This window comes from Chiroxiphia lanceolata, chromosome 11, assembly GCF_009829145.1.
Source record: "Chiroxiphia lanceolata isolate bChiLan1 chromosome 11, bChiLan1.pri, whole genome shotgun sequence".
In the NCBI taxonomy this organism is placed as follows: domain Eukaryota; kingdom Metazoa; phylum Chordata; class Aves; order Passeriformes; family Pipridae; genus Chiroxiphia; species Chiroxiphia lanceolata.
This window is the reverse complement of record NC_045647.1, coordinates 7,860,248-7,882,350: the sequence shown is the minus strand read 5'-3', so window position 1 is coordinate 7,882,350 and position 22,103 is coordinate 7,860,248. Positions and strand designations below refer to the sequence as shown.

At 42.7% G+C, this 22,103-nt stretch overlaps 1 protein-coding gene across 1 annotated transcript in view; it reads left to right on the top strand.

Moving 5' to 3' along the window:
* Positions 1 to 19,699, top strand: part of PTPRG (protein tyrosine phosphatase receptor type G) — a 400,490-nt gene extending 380,791 nt beyond the window's left edge. The window contains exons 17-29 of the mRNA XM_032698957.1: positions 279 to 361; positions 590 to 724; positions 959 to 1,093; positions 1,486 to 1,658; positions 2,754 to 2,889; positions 3,229 to 3,375; positions 5,251 to 5,344; positions 6,611 to 6,687; positions 7,111 to 7,239; positions 9,493 to 9,639; positions 10,424 to 10,566; positions 13,591 to 13,726; positions 14,451 to 19,699. Coding sequence (XP_032554848.1) covers positions 279 to 361; positions 590 to 724; positions 959 to 1,093; positions 1,486 to 1,658; positions 2,754 to 2,889; positions 3,229 to 3,375; positions 5,251 to 5,344; positions 6,611 to 6,687; positions 7,111 to 7,239; positions 9,493 to 9,639; positions 10,424 to 10,566; positions 13,591 to 13,726; positions 14,451 to 14,597 — 1,682 coding nt within the window. The 3' untranslated portion in view covers positions 14,598 to 19,699. The remainder of the gene's footprint in view (positions 1 to 278; positions 362 to 589; positions 725 to 958; positions 1,094 to 1,485; positions 1,659 to 2,753; positions 2,890 to 3,228; positions 3,376 to 5,250; positions 5,345 to 6,610; positions 6,688 to 7,110; positions 7,240 to 9,492; positions 9,640 to 10,423; positions 10,567 to 13,590; positions 13,727 to 14,450) is intronic.
* The last annotated feature ends 2,404 nt before the right edge of the window (positions 19,700 to 22,103 follow it).

Genomic DNA, 22,103 nt, shown 5'->3' with positions numbered 1-22,103 from the left:
ATGATGCGGGTGATCCTAGCTCCTGAGGCTCCAGTGTTCTTTAAAGAGAAGCTGTTCAAGCATGAACCATGTACTTTTAAGGATGTGAAGACTGTCAACCTGCTACCATGAGCAGGTGACCAAGAACAGATGCTCCCATATCCCTCTTGATTCCAATCCAAGGCTGATCTCTTGTGTGTATAAGTAGGGGCTACCCCAATACCCAGGAAATGGGATGTTTGCCTGCAGTTCTGCAGTGTGTTTCCCTAATGCTTCTCTGCTCTGTTTTTTATCTGCAGATGATCACAGCAGGGTGAAGCTAAGGCCTTTACCGGGGAAAGATTCTAAGCACAGTGACTACATTAATGCTAATTATGTCGATGTAAGTTGCTTTAATTGTTTTTATCTTCTCTACCGTTGAATTCTTCCACAAGGAGGAAGTATTGCCATTTGTGAAGTGATTGTGTTTTCCAACTTCACCTGATAATTTTGCTATGAATTCCTCGCTATTCTGAATAAGAAAAGCACCTTTCTTTGTTACTTTTAAAATATTAATGTGTCTGCCATGATATTGCTTTCATCTCACTTGGCATTATGGTTTTCTTTGAAGGGTTACAACAAAGCAAAAGCCTACATTGCTACCCAGGGACCTTTAAAGTCTACCTTTGAAGATTTCTGGAGGATGATTTGGGAACAAAATACTGGAATCATTGTCATGATCACAAACCTTGTTGAAAAAGGAAGAGTAAGAGATTTTCTAGTTTGTTAGCAGTTGCTCCTTAACACCTCCCTAAATCACCTGGGCAGAATTTGTTTTTAAATGGCTTGGGTTGATACATATTGATGCATAATACATAACGAACATAACAGAGGGGTACATAGCTCGCCATTATTTTACTTTTTTTAAAAAGCTCTAAACACAAACACAAAGCAGCAGCTCAAACCCTCAGCCAACCCACCTGACTGTGTCTTTGTTCAGAGGAAATGCGATCAGTACTGGCCGACAGAGAACAGCGAGGAGTACGGCAACATCATCGTCACGCTGAAGAGCACAAACGTCCACGCCTGCTACACCCTGCGCCGCTTCACCGTCAGGAACACGAAGATGAAAAAGGTGAGTTCTCATCCAGGTGCCTTATGGCATCTGTGGGATGCAAGGCACACCAGAGCACAACGCGGGGTTTGCTTAGGCAACTTGAAGGAGCAGGTGGGTGGGAAATAAGTAAGCAAAGCCAGGATTACAAGGATCCTGGTGAAAGATTCAGCCTGTATTTGTTTTTCTCTAGTTCACTGCTGCTTTGGTGTCACAGTTATTGCTGTTATTACCTGTTCCCATATGTATTTTTCCTTGAACTCTGTCTCCACCTAGCAGGAGGCAGAGCTGCAGAAGATTTCTTCTGTCAGAGTCCACCACTTTCTCAGCTGAGCAAGCCAGAAGGACTGATCATATTTCTGTGCTTCTTTTCCCTCATCTCCTCCTTCTCTCTGCGCACACTTGGCACACAGGGTCAGAAAGGAAACCCCAAGGGGCGGCAGAACGAGCGAACGGTTATTCAGTATCACTACACGCAGTGGCCCGACATGGGTGTGCCCGAGTACGCGCTGCCCGTGCTCACCTTCGTCAGGAGATCCTCTGCAGCCAGGACCCCGGACATGGGACCAGTGGTGGTGCACTGCAGGTATGATGGCTGTGACTAAACACCTCAAGGCAGGCACACCTAGTGCACACTGTGTGCTCTTTCATGCCAGCTAACAGCAACACCATAAGTTACTAACACAGCAGGAGTGTGCCAGCCCCGTGGGGTGCAGGTACATGACCTTGCTTTGCCTACATCTTAAGACAGCTCCAATGCAAAAGCTTCCCAATTGACACAGGGTTTTGCTAATGCCACAACACTAGGCTGCCAAACATTGCACTGGTGTGGTTGTGAAGTTCCTTGGTTGAAGCTTGTTTGTAGCCTGTCCGCTCAGGGCATGGACAGGGCAGGATCACCTCTGCTGGGAACCAACCACATGAACACATGGACACCTAGGCATGGCACTGCCACTGAACCACACTCACACTCACCCGACTTGCAGTCAGAACAATAGATCAGTCAATAAATTAGTTCAGGGATGTGGTCTTCATCTCTGTGTGTGAGGGGGCTGCACAGCACCACAGCGAAGGGGAGAGGATGATGGAGGTTACAGCTCCCTCCTGAGCAGAAACTGAGACTTTCTGAAGAGCCCCCTCTCTGTTGAGCCCAGGACCACTCTCCTCCCTTGCAAAGGAGTCCTGCAAGCATCAGCCCCTTCTCATGCCTTCCCACAGTGCTGGTACCACTTGCATTTCCAGTTCCACTGGAATGCTTCTCACTCTTCACGGCCTGGAGTGACCTTGACGGTCCAGGATAGCAGCAGCTTGGCATAGGGTGGATCTCTATATGGCTTCTTCCAGCCAACTCCAGTAACAGTAGCAGTTGTTGACAGGAGGCAAGTGTGAACAGCCAGACTGTGAAGTCCAGGACAATGGCAGCCCCATCCTGACGCTGCTGGCACAGGTTTGATGGCTTGTGTTGTGTTCATCCTCATCCTGCACCACAGAAGGGAGGAAATATATGCCTGGTAATATTCCCAGAAAACCAAAATATTTTGCTGTGAAACTTTAGTGGTTGAAGCTAGCAGGAAAATGAATGTCTGTGAACAGCAATATTTGCTTAATTCTGTTCTGGTGTTAAGTCTGCATTTGTTTTCATCTAACTGTATTACATGGGTTTCTCTTATGTTTTCTGTAGTGCTGGTGTTGGCAGGACTGGTACCTACATTGTGATAGACAGTATGCTGCAACAAATAAAAGACAAAAGCACAGTTAATGTCCTGGGTTTCCTGAAACATATCAGGACACAGCGCAACTACCTCGTCCAGACAGAGGTAAAAATTGCAGCAGGGTTGAATTTAAATTCATGTTCATTTTTATATTGTAATCATAAAGAAAATACATTTTTCCAGTTACATGCCTGTAAAAATTGAATGCATTACTGGCATTTTTTTTGCACTAGAATGTCTCTTTTTTTAAGCCAGAAACTTCAGATTTTGCTTTAGACTCATTCATAGCTGTGCTATGTTTATAGATGTTTATTCTGGATTTGGTGGTATTTGCATGGGTGACTTGTTTTGCACACCGTTTCCTTTAGTGTGCTCTACCCCTCAGTCAAAACCAGCTGTTCAGGTTATTCCAGATGCCTGCCTGACATGCTGATATTTTTCTAGGAGCAGTACATTTTTATTCATGATGCCTTGTTGGAAGCCATCCTTGGGAAGGAGACTGAAGTGTCTGCAAACCAGCTGCATAGTTATGTTAACAGCATCCTCATACCTGGCATAGGAGGGAAGACACGACTAGAAAAACAGTTCAAGGTAAGGTTTATCACTGCCATGCAGAGGGACCTAATGTTCCTGCTGTCTTTTGTATGGCCTGGCTTCACTGTCACTTGTCATGGCTAAGGAACCAAACCAGAACACTTGATTAGCACAACTTGAGAAGTTCAGTCCCCTACAGTCTTAGCTATGCTTCTGGAAATCAGTGCTAACACTCTTCAGTCAGAGATGAGAAGAGGGACATGGACCGTGGTTTGGACTGTGCTGCTGGTCAACCTGTTCCCAAGGGAGCTTGGATGTTCCCGAGTCAGTCAGTGGTTAGCTTGGCTGGAAGTCTTCCTCCAAACTGTGGCTCTCGCATATATATATATGCATTTCTCCATATATATATATGGAGAAAGACAGGAGAAAGATTCTTTGCACCACCTACTATTTCAGCACTGTAGATAAGGACTTAAAAATGTTTTAAGACCAGGAAGCACAACATGCCTTTCTCATTGCTAATAACAACGCTTGCTGCGTTTTCCTGCTATGTCATAGCTGCTTTCTTCCTGGCCAAAGTAATTTTTTTTGCCCTGATCTCTTGTTTGAAACCTAAGATTTTTTGATTGCATTTTATTTGAAGGCATTTTAAAATATTTTGTGAGACTTTTTATCATAAAGAGATTATAAGTGACATCTGTTTTCACAGCTAAATGCACTCAGTTAATACCTACCCAATAACTACCCAAGGAACCAAAAATGTTAAATTACACCAGGTGCCAAGCTGTTAAAAAAATGAACAGGCTCTTCTCTGAAATCACTTGTAGAAGTCTCAGTATTTCTTCATCAGTCAGGACATTCCAGATGCTTAATTACTAAATTAAAGAAACACACACACAAAATGCAGTCGGAGAAGATTTCTTATTTTAAAAAGTGTTGCACTTCTACAAACGATTCTAAACTATATGTATTAATTATATGTTTTCTGATGGCTCATGACAAAGTTTCACAACCCTAAGTGGCATTTATAGAAATTGCTTTCTTTGCCAACATTGCACAGGTTTAGAAACCCCATAACTTCTAACAGGGCTTATGCCAGTGCATAGATGAGTTGAGTGCTGATTTGTTTAGAATGTATTTCAAATTGGGATGTGACCAGCAACAATTATTGTATCTTCCTCTTCTTTCTGCTGCTGCCACAGAGGTAGCAGAAGATAACTTGTGCTCATGCCCTGGTACAGCAAGTTGCATTCAACCATCTTAGAGTGAAGTTATGCTGAGTGATGAGTTGCTAATGCAGGAGATGAGAAAGGCACCTTTACTCGCTTTGCTCTGGTAGAGTTTCCCCACACACTGGGAGAATATTCAAACACAGCACTGCCTCCGTGACTTTTCTGTGTGCTCCCAAGCATCCCAGAATGAACATGACAGACCAGAGAATGTAACCCGTGGCCTCAGATCTCAGATGGCAGTGTGGTGGGTTCCCCAAAGGCCTGGCAGGAAAAGACATTCTGCAGGAATGTCTTTTTTTTTATCTTATTTTAGAGGAGTGAAAAAAAAAACCCAAACCATAAAAGTTCTGTTGTTCTGTTTTGCTAGCTTTTCTTCCTTGAGACCTGCTTCTGACTGAACATATCTGCAAGTCTTTGAAATATATTCTCAAAGATAACGAAACATAGTGCTCTGTGAAAATACATTTTGATGGAACTTCATTTTCAGGATGTTTCGAAGCTGAGAGCTGCAGAGATCTTTTTATTCATTAAACATGTTGTATGAAAAGGATTATTTCCATTGGCATCTTGAGTACTTTAAACAAGTTTAACAATGCAGTTTATTCTTCTACTAATGCATCTTCACAGGAACTGGCAAAGAAACCTCCTCTCTTCATTTAGTGTGCTCTGAGGACTGACTTACTACTTTATTCTCTTTCAGCTGGTTACACAGTGTAACGCAAAATACGTGGAATGCTTCAGTGCTCAGAAAGACTGCAACAAAGAGAAGAACAGGAACTCATCAGTCGTGCCGTGTAAGATCACATCTTCAGTTTGATTACTGCCTAGCATAACTTTTTGTACTGAATTCTCCTGGTGTTATGCATGAAAAGGCATAGCCACTAGGAAGGGGAAATGTAATCTTTTGTTCAGTCCAAGCTGTCTTGTCTTTCAGTATTACCCTGATGAAACTGAACAAAAGGAAATAGTTGCAGTGTCAGCCAGATATACTGTCCAAGTGAAATGTTAATTTGAAGTGCTTAAGAATTTGAATAATTAGGTAGGGGATAAATCTATGGAATACTGAGAGATTACTTTGATACTGCTCCCAGCTCTGGTGAGATCTCCCAGAGTGATTGGCACAAGTTCTTTGTAATTCAGCTACTGCACTCAATTTCTCTGTGTGAGCCGCCCCAGATTTGAGGGTATTCAGTGCCTGGGGACAGTTTCACAGTCATTAATATGGAATCTGTGCATGGCTGTCAAGCAGTATGAATTTGCACCAGACCAAGCACGGACACATCATCCCCATGACATTACCACAGTACAGGACAGAGGACAGATGATGGCCAAGCCAGCACAAAGGAACAGTGGCACAGATACAGTCCCTCATGAAGTTTGTTAATAAAAGCGGAAGTCATCAGAATATATCTTAAAAACAGATGTAAACGGGGCAGAAATAATCTGTATGGCTTTGCCCTTTGGGTCATGCAGCTGCAATGATTTCAGTTGGGCTTTTGGGGCCTGTCACAGGGTTTGAGGATGATGTTGAGCTCAGTCTTTAAACACAGAGGAGTGTGGATCTGCTGAAGAGCACACACACACTGCTGGGTGGTTTCCCATTAGGGAAGGGGTTTGTCTCTGGAGGTTCTCTCACCTCGTGAATGATGGCGATGCTGCCGAGTGGTAGGGAAAACAAAATAAATCAGCTGGGTTTGTGTGCTGCTGGAGACAAATGGAACACTACAGTCAGGAATTACCTGAAATCCCCTGTTATCACTGCATATACTGTTATTTGGTAATTCAGCCTGCTGTGAAAATCTTTGCTATAGTAAAATTTGATTCCTGAAATTACTTTGTCCTTGTGGGAATATTGTGCAACATTCTCTTTTATATCCTGTGTTAGCAGGCAGTGCTTTAACGCAGTTAAAGTGCTGGCCTGCTCCTGCGGGAGATGGGAGCTGCACACTGTTTGGTTTGTTAACAGCTGAGAAATTCTTACTTTCTGCATTGTGCCATGACCAGACTTTGATCTTTTTTCTTTTTTTTTTTTCCTCTATGTTGTTTTTTTTATGTTATAGCTGAGCGTGCTAGAGTGGGCTTGGCACCGCTGCCTGGAATGAAGGGAACAGATTACATTAATGCCTCTTATATCATGGTGAGGAAGCCAACACCTAATTACAAAGTAAAATCAATTCTAAGGTGCTAAATACCAGATGCCTATAATTGTCTTAATTCTGTACGTAATGGCTATGTATTAACAGATGAGATTTTAACACCTTCCCCATAATGTAAAGCTATTAACCGTGCTTTATTAAAGATTCTTGCCTAAAAAATTAATTACAAGATGCATTTAGATGGGATGTGTATTTCCATGAGATACAGTCAAATAAACGCTGGGATTTAGAGTAAATTAAGACAATAAGAACTCTGCAGAATGGAAATGGAGTTAATTATAGCCTGTATGAAAATACTGGGGAATACAATGAAATAGGGTCATTATGTGTCCCCCAAAGATGAAATTAATGCTTTAAAAGTATGGAAGGCAGTAAGTAACTGTGTGTTTGTTTTGCTGCAAAAGGGCTACTACAGGAGTAATGAGTTCATCATAACACAACATCCACTGCCACATACGACTAAAGATTTCTGGCGAATGATCTGGGATCACAATGCACAGATCATTGTCATGCTGCCGGACAACCAGAGCCTGGTGAGTTGCCCATGTCCCTTCCAGCTGGGCACAGCACAAGGTCACTTGGGTACCTGCTGTGGCTGTGCTCTGGTTGAAACCAAAGCCACTTTTTGAGCCACCTTCTCAGACTTTGCCATAAGCTTGTTACAAAAAGGTAAGTTCCAAGATGTGGGGCATGTTCTTTTGCTGTCTCCTTCTGCACTCACCCCTGGGAAAGACATCCTGGGCTGGATGGACCTCACTGCTCACAGGCAGCTGACAACCTCTGTGATGCTCCTGAGGCAGGATGGAAGGCACTGAGGACACTGAGAGGCTGGAGTTATGGATAAGGACTTTGAGAGGAGCAGAAATGGAGGCAGGGACAGTAGATAATTGCTTGTTTGCCCGTGGGCTTAAGCCTCAGGCCATGCAAGATTAAGGTTGTGGAAGGCTACAAATGCTATATTTAATGAAAGTAAAAAGCAAACACATATGTTAATTTAAGTGGAAATAATGCATCAGAGAGAGAGAGAGAATAAGGAGACACAGGTGAAGTGCTAATCACTACTTCCAGATTTACCAGCACGTCTCAAGAGGGCGTGTTGAAAAGGATTAAGAGCTAAACGGTTCGCTTTTTCATGCACGCATCACTGAGGTGAATAGACAATTGTAGCTGAAAGTGGAAGAGAAACCACCTTCATTACAGCAGGAAAATAGCAGTCATGAGGGGCTACTAAAGAGGCAGCAGTCAATATGTTGCTTGTGTGCAGGGCAATGAAAGGGATTGCAGGCATTGCGAGGCAAGGAGCGTTCAGAGAAATCCGATCGAATCGGAAAGCACTGATGAAATGAAAGTGTGTCAGGTGGAAATGAAGAAGCTGATCTTGTCTCCACGTATATATGAAATTGCTCTGCAGAACTATAGTGATTAAAGGCTGGGTTTGGCCACATCCCTGCTTTCACCAGGTGAAGGGGTGGCATTCCCAGGGTGGAGGCTGGCCAGCAAGGCAGCAGCATCCCAGCATCAGCTCAGTGGTCAGTGTGGGATGTGTTGGCTGGCAAGGAGGGGTGGCACGGGACTAAAACAGGTGCTGAATCTGTAATGCCAAAGTACAGCACAATAATGCAAAGTACCTGCTGCATGAAGACCTGTCAGGTGGCAGGACAGGTCCCCTCCCTGGCGCTCAGCAATATTTCTTTGCTTCCCAGTGCCTCTGCTTACTGAGGGCAGAATTGTCAAGGCGCTCAGAGGACTTAGGACCTTATGTCACATTTACAGAATAAACCTTGACGGCCCAAATCTCAACAGTATCTTGCATGTCATGTGCACCACAGCTCCGGACCCACAGAAATATGCCTGGTTTTAGAGGCATGTTTGTGGCCACAGTGGGATGACGTGGGTTCAGAGCTCATGTTTTCTCATGAGTGAAAGATGGGTTGTCCAGAGACACAGGCGTGCTCTGTGCATGCAGCCAGAGCAGCTTCTGTGCTTATGCTGCAGGGACACAGACCTCTGAAGCCAGGAGTAGAAACAGACTTTGCATGTATGTGGTGACAGACCATAATTTCCTCTCTCTGCAGCAAATTAGGAATTCACAGTTATTTTTTAAAGAGCAGCTTTGACAGGATGTTACCTACATCCTGTCAGTCAGACTTCTTCAGCACTGAGCTTCTTCCACCCTTCACAGTCTCACTGAGATTTTACAGTGTCCCTTCAGTAGAGGTGTTTTGCTGGAGAACTTCCATTAAGTTAAGCCAATGTTTTTTTTCAAGGCTAAGAATATTTGTGTTTCTTCCTTCCTCTTCACTCCTCCACTTGCTCCTAAAAATTTAAGCCCTACATAAATATCCCATCAGTCTTCTACCTACACCTGATCCACAGAGCTTGAGTTTTGGATTAGACTACAATAAAAACAAATTAAAAATAATTTCATTAATTTTTAAAGGTCAGTGAGTTTTTTCTAAACAAATATCTGACTTTCAAGCAAAACTGTAGACAGGAGGCAATAAAGCCTAGGATACAATATAAAGGTTAAGTATGAATGAGCTAAGATAACCATTTCCCTATGAAACCAATTAAAAAGCAGATGTTACCTGTTTGGGCACACAAAGGGAGGATCTGGCAGGCTTCCTGCCTACTGTAACAGTAAATTTGTTTTAGACGGAAATGGCTTGTAAAGGTCAGCTCCTGATCATCTCTGTTTACCAAACCAATTTTTTGATCCACTGGATTTTTCAGTTGCACACAAGATATCTGAAAGGCTCCAATAACGTGTTGTTTCATCTCTCCAGGCAGAAGATGAGTTTGTGTACTGGCCAAGTCGTGAGGAATCCATGAACTGTGAGGCCTTTACTGTGACCCTTATCAGCAAAGACAGACTGTGCCTCTCTAACGAAGAGCAAATTATCATCCATGACTTTATCCTTGAAGCTACCCAGGTAAAATAAACCTCCAAATGTGGGTCTTTGCTTTTCACCAAAATTATATTGATGTCATTTAAATGAGGAAGGAGAATAATTCAGAAACAGTTTCGAAAAGGATTTACTTGTCGATGCATGTGCATGCATGTTTTTCTCAGAGGAAAGGGATTCTCATTGAATTCTTCTCCCTCATACATCCTTTACCTCCAGGCAGATTCCTTTAGCTAGTAAGATTGTAGTAAGTTTGTCTTACTTCAAAGTGAAGACACGTGATTTCAAAATGAGAAACCAAAATAGATTGAATTACTTTTTGTAAAGTACACCAAGGTGTATTGTCCTATTTCTGCTTATAAAATGCAGCATTTATAATTTGTCTAGGGGTCTTAACTAAACATGAAAATGTAAACACATTTCTTTGAACTATAAACCTGCTTCTAGTTTGCTGTCTGAATTGCAGCTGGACTTTGCTACAAACCATTACTTTTCAAGCCCTTTTAAATTTTAATTCCTTTGTTGCTCTTGTTTGACTTTTGAACTGTAAGGGCTCTGAGAGAGGTTTGATATAAGCCCTGAACTCAAATACAAAATCTGTATCAATTAAACATTTTGTTAAATTTGCATTATTTTAAGGTGTTCACTGTTGCAGAAATGTTGGAGCTGTGTGTCTGTCCTCTTTCTATATAACCTCTTTAAAAGAAGAAAGTTTCTCTTCAGTGTGTAATGAGGCTCTTCCCTCTTTCTCCCTGGAGTGGATGAGTGTGGAGTGAAAGAAGCTAATGCCCAGGCTGGTTTGTCATTGCAGGATGACTACGTTCTGGAAGTCCGCCACTTTCAGTGCCCCAAATGGCCAAACCCAGACGCTCCCATAAGCAGTACCTTTGAACTTATCAATGTAATCAAGGAAGAGGCCTTAACAAGGGATGGCCCCACCATAGTTCATGATGAGTATGTCATCTCTTTTCTCTCATTTATGTGCAGATTGTACAAGATGTTACTCAGCTACAAGACACTTCTTAGGAGTGATGTCCATTCCTGCATGGAGCAGATGGAGTTTAGTGGTCTAGGGAACAGAATAAGAATATTTAAACTTCAAGAGATGAGTTTTCAGTTGGCACCTGAGGCCAAATACGTTTTTCTTAGCGTAGTTTTTATGTTGGTCATAATCTTAGGTGGACTCAGGAAGTGAGGCTGTTTGCTTTGGAAGCATTTTGGGTTCTTCTGCACCTGGAAGTATCCCAAACAAATCCTACAACCTGTTTCAGAACCCAGCAGAGCCCTGGTTTAGATAAGACTCTAAGCAGCCCAATATGGGCTTATGGTAACCAGTTTCAAAACAGCCTGAGCTCCTGTCTAACAGTTCAAGTTTAATGTGCCAGAACAAGCTCAGCTCAGCTGTGTCTCAGGATGAGCAGCAGAAGTATCTTGTGACAAAGGGCCTACGTTTTCTGAGAAAAGATTTATTTTTATTTCTTCTGCTTCCCCAAAAACACTCCAAGGGGCCCATATGGTGCCAAGTGGGAGGGAGGGAGCCTGCTAACATGGGGCCAGCATGCCCCAACACTTGCCTCTTTTGTGAGCATTGTCCTGCCAGCTACGCTTGAACACCCAGTTATAAAGGGTGCTAAATATTGCATTGCATATTATTACTTACACACATTATGGAGCTGCAAAATACCATTATAGTCAGACTGGAGGCTGGGTCTAACAGGATCTCTTTGGAGGGACTGTTTCCTGGTGGGCAGAGCACTTCCTGGAGTCATTCTGTCCTTAAAATCCCAAGGAGGCCCAATTTCTGACACTGCTTGTGTTGTCCTTAGAGCAAACACTGAGTGCAAACACCTGCTACACCTGCAGCCCCTTTGCTCTACAGCCCATTAGACTTTCTGTCATTGCCACAAAGCAGAATTAGTGGGAGGGTTTGGGGAATCTTCCCCTTCTTTGCAAAAACATTACTACCACACTCTGGTGTTTTGGTGGTCAGACCAGCTGCTGTGCTGGGGTGTGGACACCACTGGCATCCACTGATGCTGAAACAGCTTTCCCTGCTTTCCCTGCTGCACCAGGTTTTTCCCAGCTGACTCCTGAAAATGGTGCCTTGGGCTGCAGCAAGTAGTTTTTCTCCCACAACCTCCTGCCTTACTAATGTACAGTGTAAGCTCTGTTGCCTTTTGCCAGCCCTGATTAATTCCAGGCTGGTTTTAATATTCATGCTTTGGGTAGTCTGAAGTGAGGTTTTGCTACTCTTGCAGTATTTAAGATTATGTTTTACAAAATTAGAACCATTATTGATTTGGGCATTTCATGCTAGATGGAAAAAAAAAAAAATCAAAATCGCATTCCTAACAGTGCTGAGTCATTCCTTCTGTAAATTGCTTTTTTGGTTTATTTTTCATATTCAATGATTTTATTTTTATGCCTAATACATAATGTGGATTCTGCTTTTCCTTGGAGCCTAAGCAAATGTAGCTGAAAATGAAAATTTCCCTTTGCTACATGCAACAACTATATCACATAATCCACTAATAATTACAACTGCAGATTAATTCCAAATATATGAATTTGCAAATAATAAATGCATGTGGTATTTAGGAAGTACATGGTGGGATGAACTTGATAACATTTTAAAAAGTTCAGAAATTCCAACTTGAGACAGTTGTCAAGATTTTTAAATATAACTTCCCATGTGTAGGCAACTAGATAAAGATCTGCGGCATAATTTTCCACAGGAAAAGTCTTCAGATTGTTGGGAACTGGAGATAACCAGCCCAAATAAAAATGAGGCCATCATACCCTCAGAGACATTTAGTTGTGTCCTGTCAGGCACATGCACTGGGCACTTTGTCCACTGTCCCTATCTGTCACAGCCATCTGGATGGTGCTGCTGCTTCTTTTACAGACTTCACCTGCAACATAGCAGATCTGTTGTTTCCCATTTCTAGGCAAGCTGAATTTGCAAAAATCATATGAAATTAAGTCAGTAGATGTCTTGATTTCCACAGGAATGCTGTAAAACATCCTAATAGTAATCCTGTGATACAAGATGGTATTGCAGCCCTTGCTCATCATTTCCATTTTCATGCACAGCTCTCCAAACAGTTTAGAGAGCAGGGCAGCACCAATGCCCTTTTACCAGTGGGGACATTTAGACACAGACTTTCTCAAAGTCACAGAGCAGACCCATAGCAGAGCCAGGACAGAATTTCAGTCTCCTGAGTACTGGGAGAGCATAGTAGAGTGTAGGCTCCTCAGAAGCAGTGGTGTAGGATCCTTTATGCCACGCCTCCCACCTGCACATACAGCACAAGCACACCCCCAGATTTACAGCACTGAGATTTCCACCTGACCTCTCAAGGACGCATTGAGTTGTGCTCCTCACGAAATAACCACTGCTCAGGTTCTTATTACATGACAGCACAGCTCAACTCTTCAGAATCCATAATGTCTCTTGGGGGCCTGGCTCAGGGATGTTGCCTCTTGCCGATGAATCAGACCTAAGGAAGACTTTGAGATGTGCTCCATTTACTTGTGAGCACCTCACAGCCGTGTTATTTTGCTGTAATTGTCAGATGTGGAGGAAGAGGAAAAGTCTCATTTCTTTCTAATGGTTTATGTTTTGCTTGAGCTCCCACTAATGAATTTAAAATACGCTCAACTGTAATGCAGATGCTCTCAGTACACGTGGCGTGTGAGAACTGATTTCGGTGTTACAGTCTCCAGGCTGGGTATTCTGAAATGGCTCACATTCTGCTGCTGATACAGTGCTTTGTGTTGAACAGTACAGATATCCTGAGATGACTTGGCGTACCATCAAATTTCTTCTATAAATCAAAATGACTAAAAATTAACCACTACAAAACAGGCATTTAATAGATACAAAGATGAACTGCAGTAATCAGATAAGACTGTAACAACATTTTCATGACCCGGGTGTGTTTCTGAGTAACTCATCATTCTGGTGTGGTTTTCCAGGTATGGAGCTGTGTCAGCAGGAACGCTATGTGCCCTTACCACTCTGTCCCAGCAGCTGGAGAATGAAAATGCTGTCGATGTTTTCCAGGTGGCAAAGATGATAAATCTTATGCGGCCTGGAGTATTTACAGACATTGTAAGTCTTTAAATGGAATATAAATAGATAGCTTACAAGGTTTTCATCTGAGACCAAAAGCATGCACTAAAACACACGTTGTGTGTGTTATCAAGCCCTACAGCATCTGCTACCGAGCAGAATTTGCATTTGGACTTTTTTATGTAGTTGTCATTTTTTATAAACCTCAAACCCACACTGTAAGTCTCTGATTTGCAGTTAAACTTACTTCTCATACATTGGAGGGGGGCACCATAAGGCAGTCCTAGCAGAGAAAGACCTTTTGACTCGTCATCATCCCCCTGCCAGCCCTGTGAGCTACGCTGTGCTGTTTAAACCTGGCATGTTGTGGTCTGAAGGGATGCAGGAGAGCAGGTGGAGCTGCAGGGAGATAAGGCTCTTCACTGGGTGTCCAGCAAGAGCAGCCCCCTTGGCTCAGTGTGTGTGGTACGAGGTTCTGCTGCCCAGGGACCAACCTGGGGCTGAGCTGTGGCCTCAGGTGTTTGTCCTGCCCTCCTGTAGCATTTAATAATACATCAGAAACCATATAATCTACCCAAAACTGGAATTTGGGTTGACAAGGTTAAACTAGATTAACAGAGATAATTGCTCTAAGTCTATTTCTTTGCTCTGTGTGTGCTTCTGGTAACGAATATCCATGACCTTCCCTGGAAATACCAAATTTAAGTGTCGCTCATTTATGTACACCTTAAAGGATTGAAACAACTTGTTCTTTCTTTTCCAGGAACAGTACCAGTTTCTTTATAAGGCAATGCTAAGCTTGGTCAGCACTAAGGAAAATGGAAATGGTCCCATGACACTGGACAAAAATGGTGCTGTGATGGCCAGTGACGAATCTGATCCCGCAGAAAGCATGGAGTCTCTTGTCTAATTGGAAACCTGAAAAGGCACTTAATTTGTAGAACTTCTGAAGACTGAGTGAACTTTTTTGAGGCCTTTTTTGCCAGACTCTAGGTTATACAATAACCCAATTACTTTTTTACACTGATAAAAGTTTTGATATTTATTTTTTGCCATTTTATGTCTTAATGGTATCCTACTGAGCATTTGCACCTCTGTTTATTTCACACAGTGAAACGCAATTTTATCTAGTTTGCACTATATGATCAGTGTTACTGCCTATAATACTCTAATACAAGACAAGCCCTGATGTGACATTCCATGACAACAAACATACGCTTTTTTCTGTTTTGTTTAAATGCAGTGAAGTTTTGCTAACTACAGTGACCCTCGAATCCTAAATCTTGAATGCTAGGCCAGATGGATTCTTTCTACAACAGATACTGTACCCCTTCATACCATATTTATTATTTAATGATCATGTCACAGTTTTGGTAACGGTGTTCTGCATTCCATGGAGTGGATGAGCAGTGTTCATCCTTTCTTGACAAAACGTGGCAGGTGATTATTAGCTACAGTGAAGCCTTGTGGAGCTGAAACAATTATTTCTGTATTGTTTCAAATTGCTATTTTGTACACTTACAGGCCTGAGACTTGCTTCACATGGAATATATGTTACATACAATATAATTATAAATTAGATGCAATTCATATTTGGGACACAGTGATAGGTTTTGAACTTACAATTTCAAAGTTTCCCCATGTAATCAGAAAAAAGCTGATTTATAACCAACCCTGTGATGGGAAAGTATTTTGGTTTTATTCTCATCAGAGCCAATACAGTGAGAAATCTACTACAACCCAAAATCAGACCTGTTTTCAGATATATTAAAGGTAGCAATATTTTACATTACTAAGCTATTCAATATTTTAAACACATCTAATTTCCTTACTATTTCTTGAATATGACCTCACACCTAATGGTATGTTACATGATGACAGGCGTTTCTTAATTTCATAACTGTTAGATGCCATTTTTACAGGTGTGTAATTTTCATACTTTAGTGCTAAAACATAAAGTACTGATCCATATTTACTGGTGAAGCAAACTAATAAAAAAACTACCTATAAAGTTACATTCTCCCTCTTTTTTTTTGCCAGACTAATTCTTTAGCACAAACCTAGCTTATTGTGTTTTCCCTCCCACACCAATGAAATGGTTTCCCCCAGATTATATAAATAATTGAATTATTGTTTGGAGCATTTAAGTATACATCCTAACTGGCTCCCTCTTCCTTTGTATTGGTCATAATTCAACAAGGTCCATCCCTGTTTAACAAAAGAAGTAAGCACATGCTTAATTCTCCTTAAAATTAAAGTTAATCGTGTCCTTCATAGCTCGGCTGAGTAGGGAGGAGGGGTTATTGAATCTGCCTGGAAAAAGAAATATGTGATTTCAGCCATCCTGACGTTTGGTGGGCAGTTAAAGGCACTATCCCTTATATATAGCATTATTTTCTTTACTTCTGAATTTCAGCTGCACAAAACGTGCATTGTAATTTTTCAGGACTTGTCAAAATGTTACAGCATATTTTTTTTCATTTAATACAGCCTATTTTTTTCATTTAAATGTAAGCCTATTAATTTCTGCCAGTCCAGTCTTGCTGAAATACAGACATTTGGCAGAGTTCTGTGTATTTTCACTCACAAGGAAGCTGAAAGCAAACTGCTTAAAAGGATATGGAGAGTAGGCATTTTGGTTCAGGACCTCTCAGATGCAAACTGATACGACCTTGCTGAGAGCAGAGGAGATATGCAAACTGGTATGTGCTAAAATCTGGCCTTTTGTCTTTAATGAGAGAAAGATTTCCTACTCAATTAATTCAACACCACAGTATTCAAGAACTCATCAGCAACCTTTCACTTCTCCGTTTGTTGAATCCCTCTCCATACAAGTGATCCCAATAACTGTTAATGCTGAACAGGATAATAAGCCCATGGTTTCAGTAAGGAAATCTCATGTCCAGCAACAGCTAGTCCAGATAAAAAATGTGCAGAATGTTTCAAAAGGTTGTAGTTTGCATCCCCTTTGCACTGGGATAGCCTGGCATGGAGAAGGGAGTCAGTTATGTCTGGTAGGAGGTAGGACTGGCTCTACAGTCACTACACCCCAGTAACAGAATTGTTTAGGTAAGTTTTCAAGTGCTGCTGCCTGCAAGGTCTGGAAGGTTTTGCTGAGTGGTCTGTTGGCCAGTGGGCATCAGCATTAGAGGCTGGGAAATCCCCCTGCACCCCCAGTAATCAACCTGGCCCCAGGAAATTCCAGCTGGTAGCACAAAGGGACTGATGAGTTGGATCAGTTCAATCTGAAGTATTTAAGTTCCTGGGGAGGTGTAGGGAGAAGTTAAGAATTCAAACCCTGACAAGAGCTAAGTGACACGAAGATTACTGCAGGCATCAAGAGGGTTGGATTTGTTCAGTACTTTCAGCTGATTACTTTTCATTTCACTGGCATGATGGAAGATAACTGTGGTTCGTGACACACTGTCTGAATACCCTTGGTTTAATCCCTTACCTTCTCGCAAGTTTTAAACATCAATGAATGAAGGCTGCGGGGGTTGAACTTTGGTAGGTGCTTTGGAAATCCATGCATTTGCATTGGCATTTTTTGACACCTGAAATACTTTTGCTTGGGGTTTAATCCATGGGGAAGTAATGTACACTGGTGTTCTATGAGTTCTCCATAGATTTTTTTTTTTTTGTAAGGAGGCTTGAGCTGTGTGTTAAGTGCTGTGCTGACAGTCAGGTAGCCAATGGATGGTAGTGATGCATGAGGCTTGAAGTGGGTGAAGCTAGAAATTGCTTGTGAAGGTCAGGATTAAGTGCACAAAGAGCCAAATCTACCCTACTGTAAGCAGCTGTAGCTCTGCTCTCTTACATGGATTTGCACCTTTCCCTGGACTGAGTGGCAGAAGGAGGGAGTGTCTGCTCAGAGATGGGCACTCATGAGCTCTGCTGATGTTCCCGCAAGTGTCTTGCTCTGTGCATCCCAACCTTGCTTTTGGCACATCAACCCCCCCCTCTCTGTACCCACCTCTTGGCATTCAGTCAGGATGTCTTTCAAGCATCAGAGGTTCCCAGGCAATGTGCAGGTTTGCAAATTAAGAGAACCTGAGTATATCCCTATGGTCCTCAGCACCAGCCCTGAGAAATATGGAAGGACTGAAGCACACGTGTGCATGTGTGTCTGCATTTAGAAAATACCATTTCTCCGTGTCTTGCATGTGTACTGCACCCACAGGCCGTGAGGGACATAAACGGTGCTGAGTAAGAGCAGCCAAGCTTTCCAAGAGGGAATGCTTGGAAAGCTGCTGTACCATCTTAGCCTCTAAAATGGGTGACAGTCTCAGCTGAATGCCCCATCCTACAAACACTCCTGTATGTGAGCTTGGTGCCAGTAGGAAGGTCTGGGAGAGCTGCTGGGACTGCTCAGATGTGCAGGCTGAGCACTGATTCTTCTGTGGGACCGAGGTCTAAGGAACATTCATTTTAAACAGCATTTGTCCTTAGTATTTCAGTGTCTGTTTCCAAACACTAATTTAGGAACAGGAAAAAAGAAAAATCCAAACCCCTTAAACTATTTCTTGTGAGTGACTGTTTCTGTACTGCAGATCTGTTCTAGGTCAGCAGAGTCATTTACAGGATCTGAAAAATTTCAGTTGTTTTTCCAGTTTTTGACTGCTCAAATTGTTTGAACCCAGAGTGATACATTGGAACATTAGGAGAAGAATCTTTATGACACAGCACAACTGCCTTCTCATTAATCTTTCTTTTAAGATAATATATTTTATTTAAAAGCTAAAAAATATAGATATCAATTCTACCAAAGATACATACTACTAATTCTCAGCAAAACAAAACCAACTTAATTTAAAAAAAAAAAATTAAAATGTAGTTGTCTTAAAGATTTAGCAGTCTTTCTCAAATTCATGTCTTCTGACATCAGATCTTGTGTTCTGAAATTTATATTCAAATGGTGCCAGTGAATTTTTATATGAAGGGAAAATGCCTATTTGTTAATCCACTGCATTGCTTTTCTTCTTTTTCTTTTTCTCTTTTTTTTTTTAATTTTTTTCAGATGTAATTCACTGTTACCCCTTTGCTCTTCTTCTCTTTGTTGCCATTCTAACAATGTGAACTACATTGGCTTTACTTATCAAAGGAGAAGGAATGCAAAAATAAAGAAAAAGAGGAACTGTAATGAAGAGATTTGGCCTCTACTTTGTCTTAGCTGTTAAACTGTTTTTAGTGTTTTTGTTAACTATTTGCAAAGGGAAGCATTTTCTACAGAGGATAATTAATTTCAAGAAAAATGTCTTGAGTTTTAAGAATAAACGTCTCCAAAAGAGGAGATAGTCAATTTTATACAATGTCACAACTCTCCAACATTTGGGGTAGTGACTTTTTTTGTTTTGTTAGAACACTTGAGACTAGCAAGCAGCCATTGTTTCTAGAGACTGAAGCATTCATGTGTACTCCTATTTTCTTTTCCTTCATTTTTAAAATAGCAAAGTCATTAAAACTGTAAATATTTTGTTGCTTGGATAAGCATCTTCTGGGAACTTTGTATCTATGGTATATAATCATAGAATTTTATATTTTCATATAAAGCTAATTTTTTTCTAGTTTCACCTCCTTCCTAGTTCTGTGGTGGCTATGTGAACACAAACCTTCTGTGTATCGAGGTAGTGAGACACCATCATCACACTCCAAAAAAGATTTCCACACATGTCATTTCTTTGGGGCAGTGATTGTGAAAGTTGGATATTTTTTTTGGATTCCATTGTCAGTGTGTGCAATAGGAATTAGACTTAGCCAGTCACTGGATACGTTTGTCTCATTGATCCATTCAGAAAAAAAAAATAAAAATGTGGTGTTTGGTTTGGGGAGAGGGTGGGAGGGAGTATTTTGAGGGAGATTTTTTGTTCGTTTTTGGTTTTTGTTTGGGGTTTTTTTGTAACTTGAAGAATCTTCTTTTTGTTATGTTAAACTATATCAAATCATTCTATTATAGTGTTATTTAATATGTAAATTGTATTGCTATACATAAAATAAAGTATGGTTTTTGATGTATTTACAGACTTCTTCCTTATTTGCATTGTGTACACATACAGAACAGATGCAGGAGTCAGTATTTCATTGTCCCAGGCGTGCAGGAAGAATGATGAGATCCAAGGCCTGCTTTAATTAGATCTCAAATTTCCAAGCAGTACTCAGCTGGGAACAGTCTCTTGGTGACAGTGGAAATCACTGTTCCTTTCTTAATTGCTTCCAACTATTAGAGAGCTTCCAGTAACCCCATCCCTCTCCACCACTGCTCCTCCCTAGACGGTTGTGACCCATCCACATCCTTTTTGGAAGGAGGACTGTCTTCATTCCAAACAGGGCCTCAGAGCCTGAGCTTTCCTCTGAGCTCCTTTGGCATGCCCTTCCTTAGCTCCAACCCTGGTTTGCCAGCAGGTGCCTGCCTGGAGGAACAGGGTCACCTGATTCACTGTGATAACTCACAGCTCAACTAACCCCAGTGCTGGGGTAGGAAAAGCAAAAGTACTCGTTCCCATGTCAGGCTGGCTGGGAGGGGGGGGACAAATGTTCCAAATCCTAGAGAGAAAGCAGCAAATATTCCCCACGGAGTGGATTAGCAGTCACACCTCCCGGCTGCTCTAGCCAAGAGCTGTCAGTGAAGCACACACGACGCCGTCGATGCTCCGTGTTCTGCAACAAAACCTCGGCAGCTCCACATGCCACCTCCTGTGCTGGTTCTGTGCTCAGTGCTGCGTTACCTTTCCTGTCGTTCTTGTGGAAAAGCCACTCGGGTTTGTGGACAGATTCTCGTTGCAATCTGCTGCTGGCACAGCGACTGCCCAGGCTGGCAGAGCCTTCAGAAACCCAGCAGCACGCAGCCTCTGGAGCAGCACCTGCACATGGACAAACAACATCCATAACTGGAATGGCTTGTTGACGTAAAATTGCTGGTTAAAATCAATACACTCCATCTGCTGCCTTTTGTGTTGCTGCATTCTCACCTGTAAGTCCTGCATTCTGGTTGACAGGGAGAAAGACGGAGCCTGGGGCACTGGATGGGGACTGTGATCACTGGGACACTGCAGCACCACCTGATGACCCCTGTCAAGTCCCCCCACTTCATAGTGTGCTCCCTCCAGTCCTTGCTCCAGGGTGTTGCCTCATGTTGCACTCCAGTAGCAGCTCAGCACCATCCCACCGGCAGGTCCCGCTGCCTCATGAATGAGTGGCAGGGAGCTGCTTCCCAGCCTGCCAGGCCTGCTCTGGGGGATGCTCCAGCAACCAGCAGAGCCCCATGCCCTCTGTACATCTCCCAGACCAGGAGCAGAAACCAGGGAAGGCTCCTCTGCTCAGCTTGGCTGCTCCACCTCCATGGAGAAGACAGCAGCCTCTGCAGGCACAGGTAGGTGGGTACATGGTCCTTCATAACAACAATTTGGGAAAAGAGCTGCTTAAATCCCACTTGTCCAGGAAGCTCCTGAAGGATAGAGCTGATGGCAAGCTGAACATGAGGCAACTCCACCTGCTGCAAGATGGACAAGTGCAGGTCTGGCAAGTCTACCCTGGGACCAGGTAAGGACACCTCCCAGCCTACTCAGCAGGGTTAAAACTGTCTCTTTTTGGGAAGGAGGACCACACAGGGAAAAAATGTAACTCCACTGAAGACAGGCAAAAGGAGAGCAACAGGAATGGTTAGTGAGCTGGAAATCCTCTGAGTAAAGACAGGATGAATTGGGACATTGCCTAGTGAGATGCTGGAGAGAGAGGGCCTGGAAGAGTCAGAAGCAGAGGAGAGGCTGTGGGGCTTCTATCCTGGTACTTAAATCACCACTCCTGAAGGAAGGGTGTAATTCTCTTCCTATATCTGACAAAAAACAGAGCTTGAACAGCCACAAGGAAGGTAGGGATCAGGCAGTGGGAACATGACCTGGGGCAGTGATGGAACAACAAAAAATATCTCTGTAGCAGCTATAGAAATCAAGACACCCCAAGGCAGCCCCCTTAATGAAAAACAGCATTTTCAGTAGACAGTAGCAGCTCTGAGGTGAGCCCCCTCCTGCTGCCAACCAGGTCATCATGTGCACAGACCACAAACAGGGCAGAGCTCCCTGCGGGATGCAGGGAGGATGTTCCCTAACACACCCTCATCCTGAGCTGAGCTCAGCAGCAGCTCCCAACACTGCAAAGGTCACACAGCATTTGTTCCAGGAGGCCCTGGTCCCCAGGAGCCGCTTTGGTGGGCAACAGAGGCAGGAGCAGAGGACAAGAGAAAAGGGAAAGCCTTGGAGGAAGTACTTGGATTCCGTGCTTGGAAACGCACGGGGAAGAGGCCTGGCTGAGACTTGTACAGAGTGGAAAGATGCAGTAAGTGATACTTTGGCAACAGAGATATGATTTACCAGCACTTCCCACTTCTAACAATATGCCTGAATTAATTGGTGGTATCAGGAGA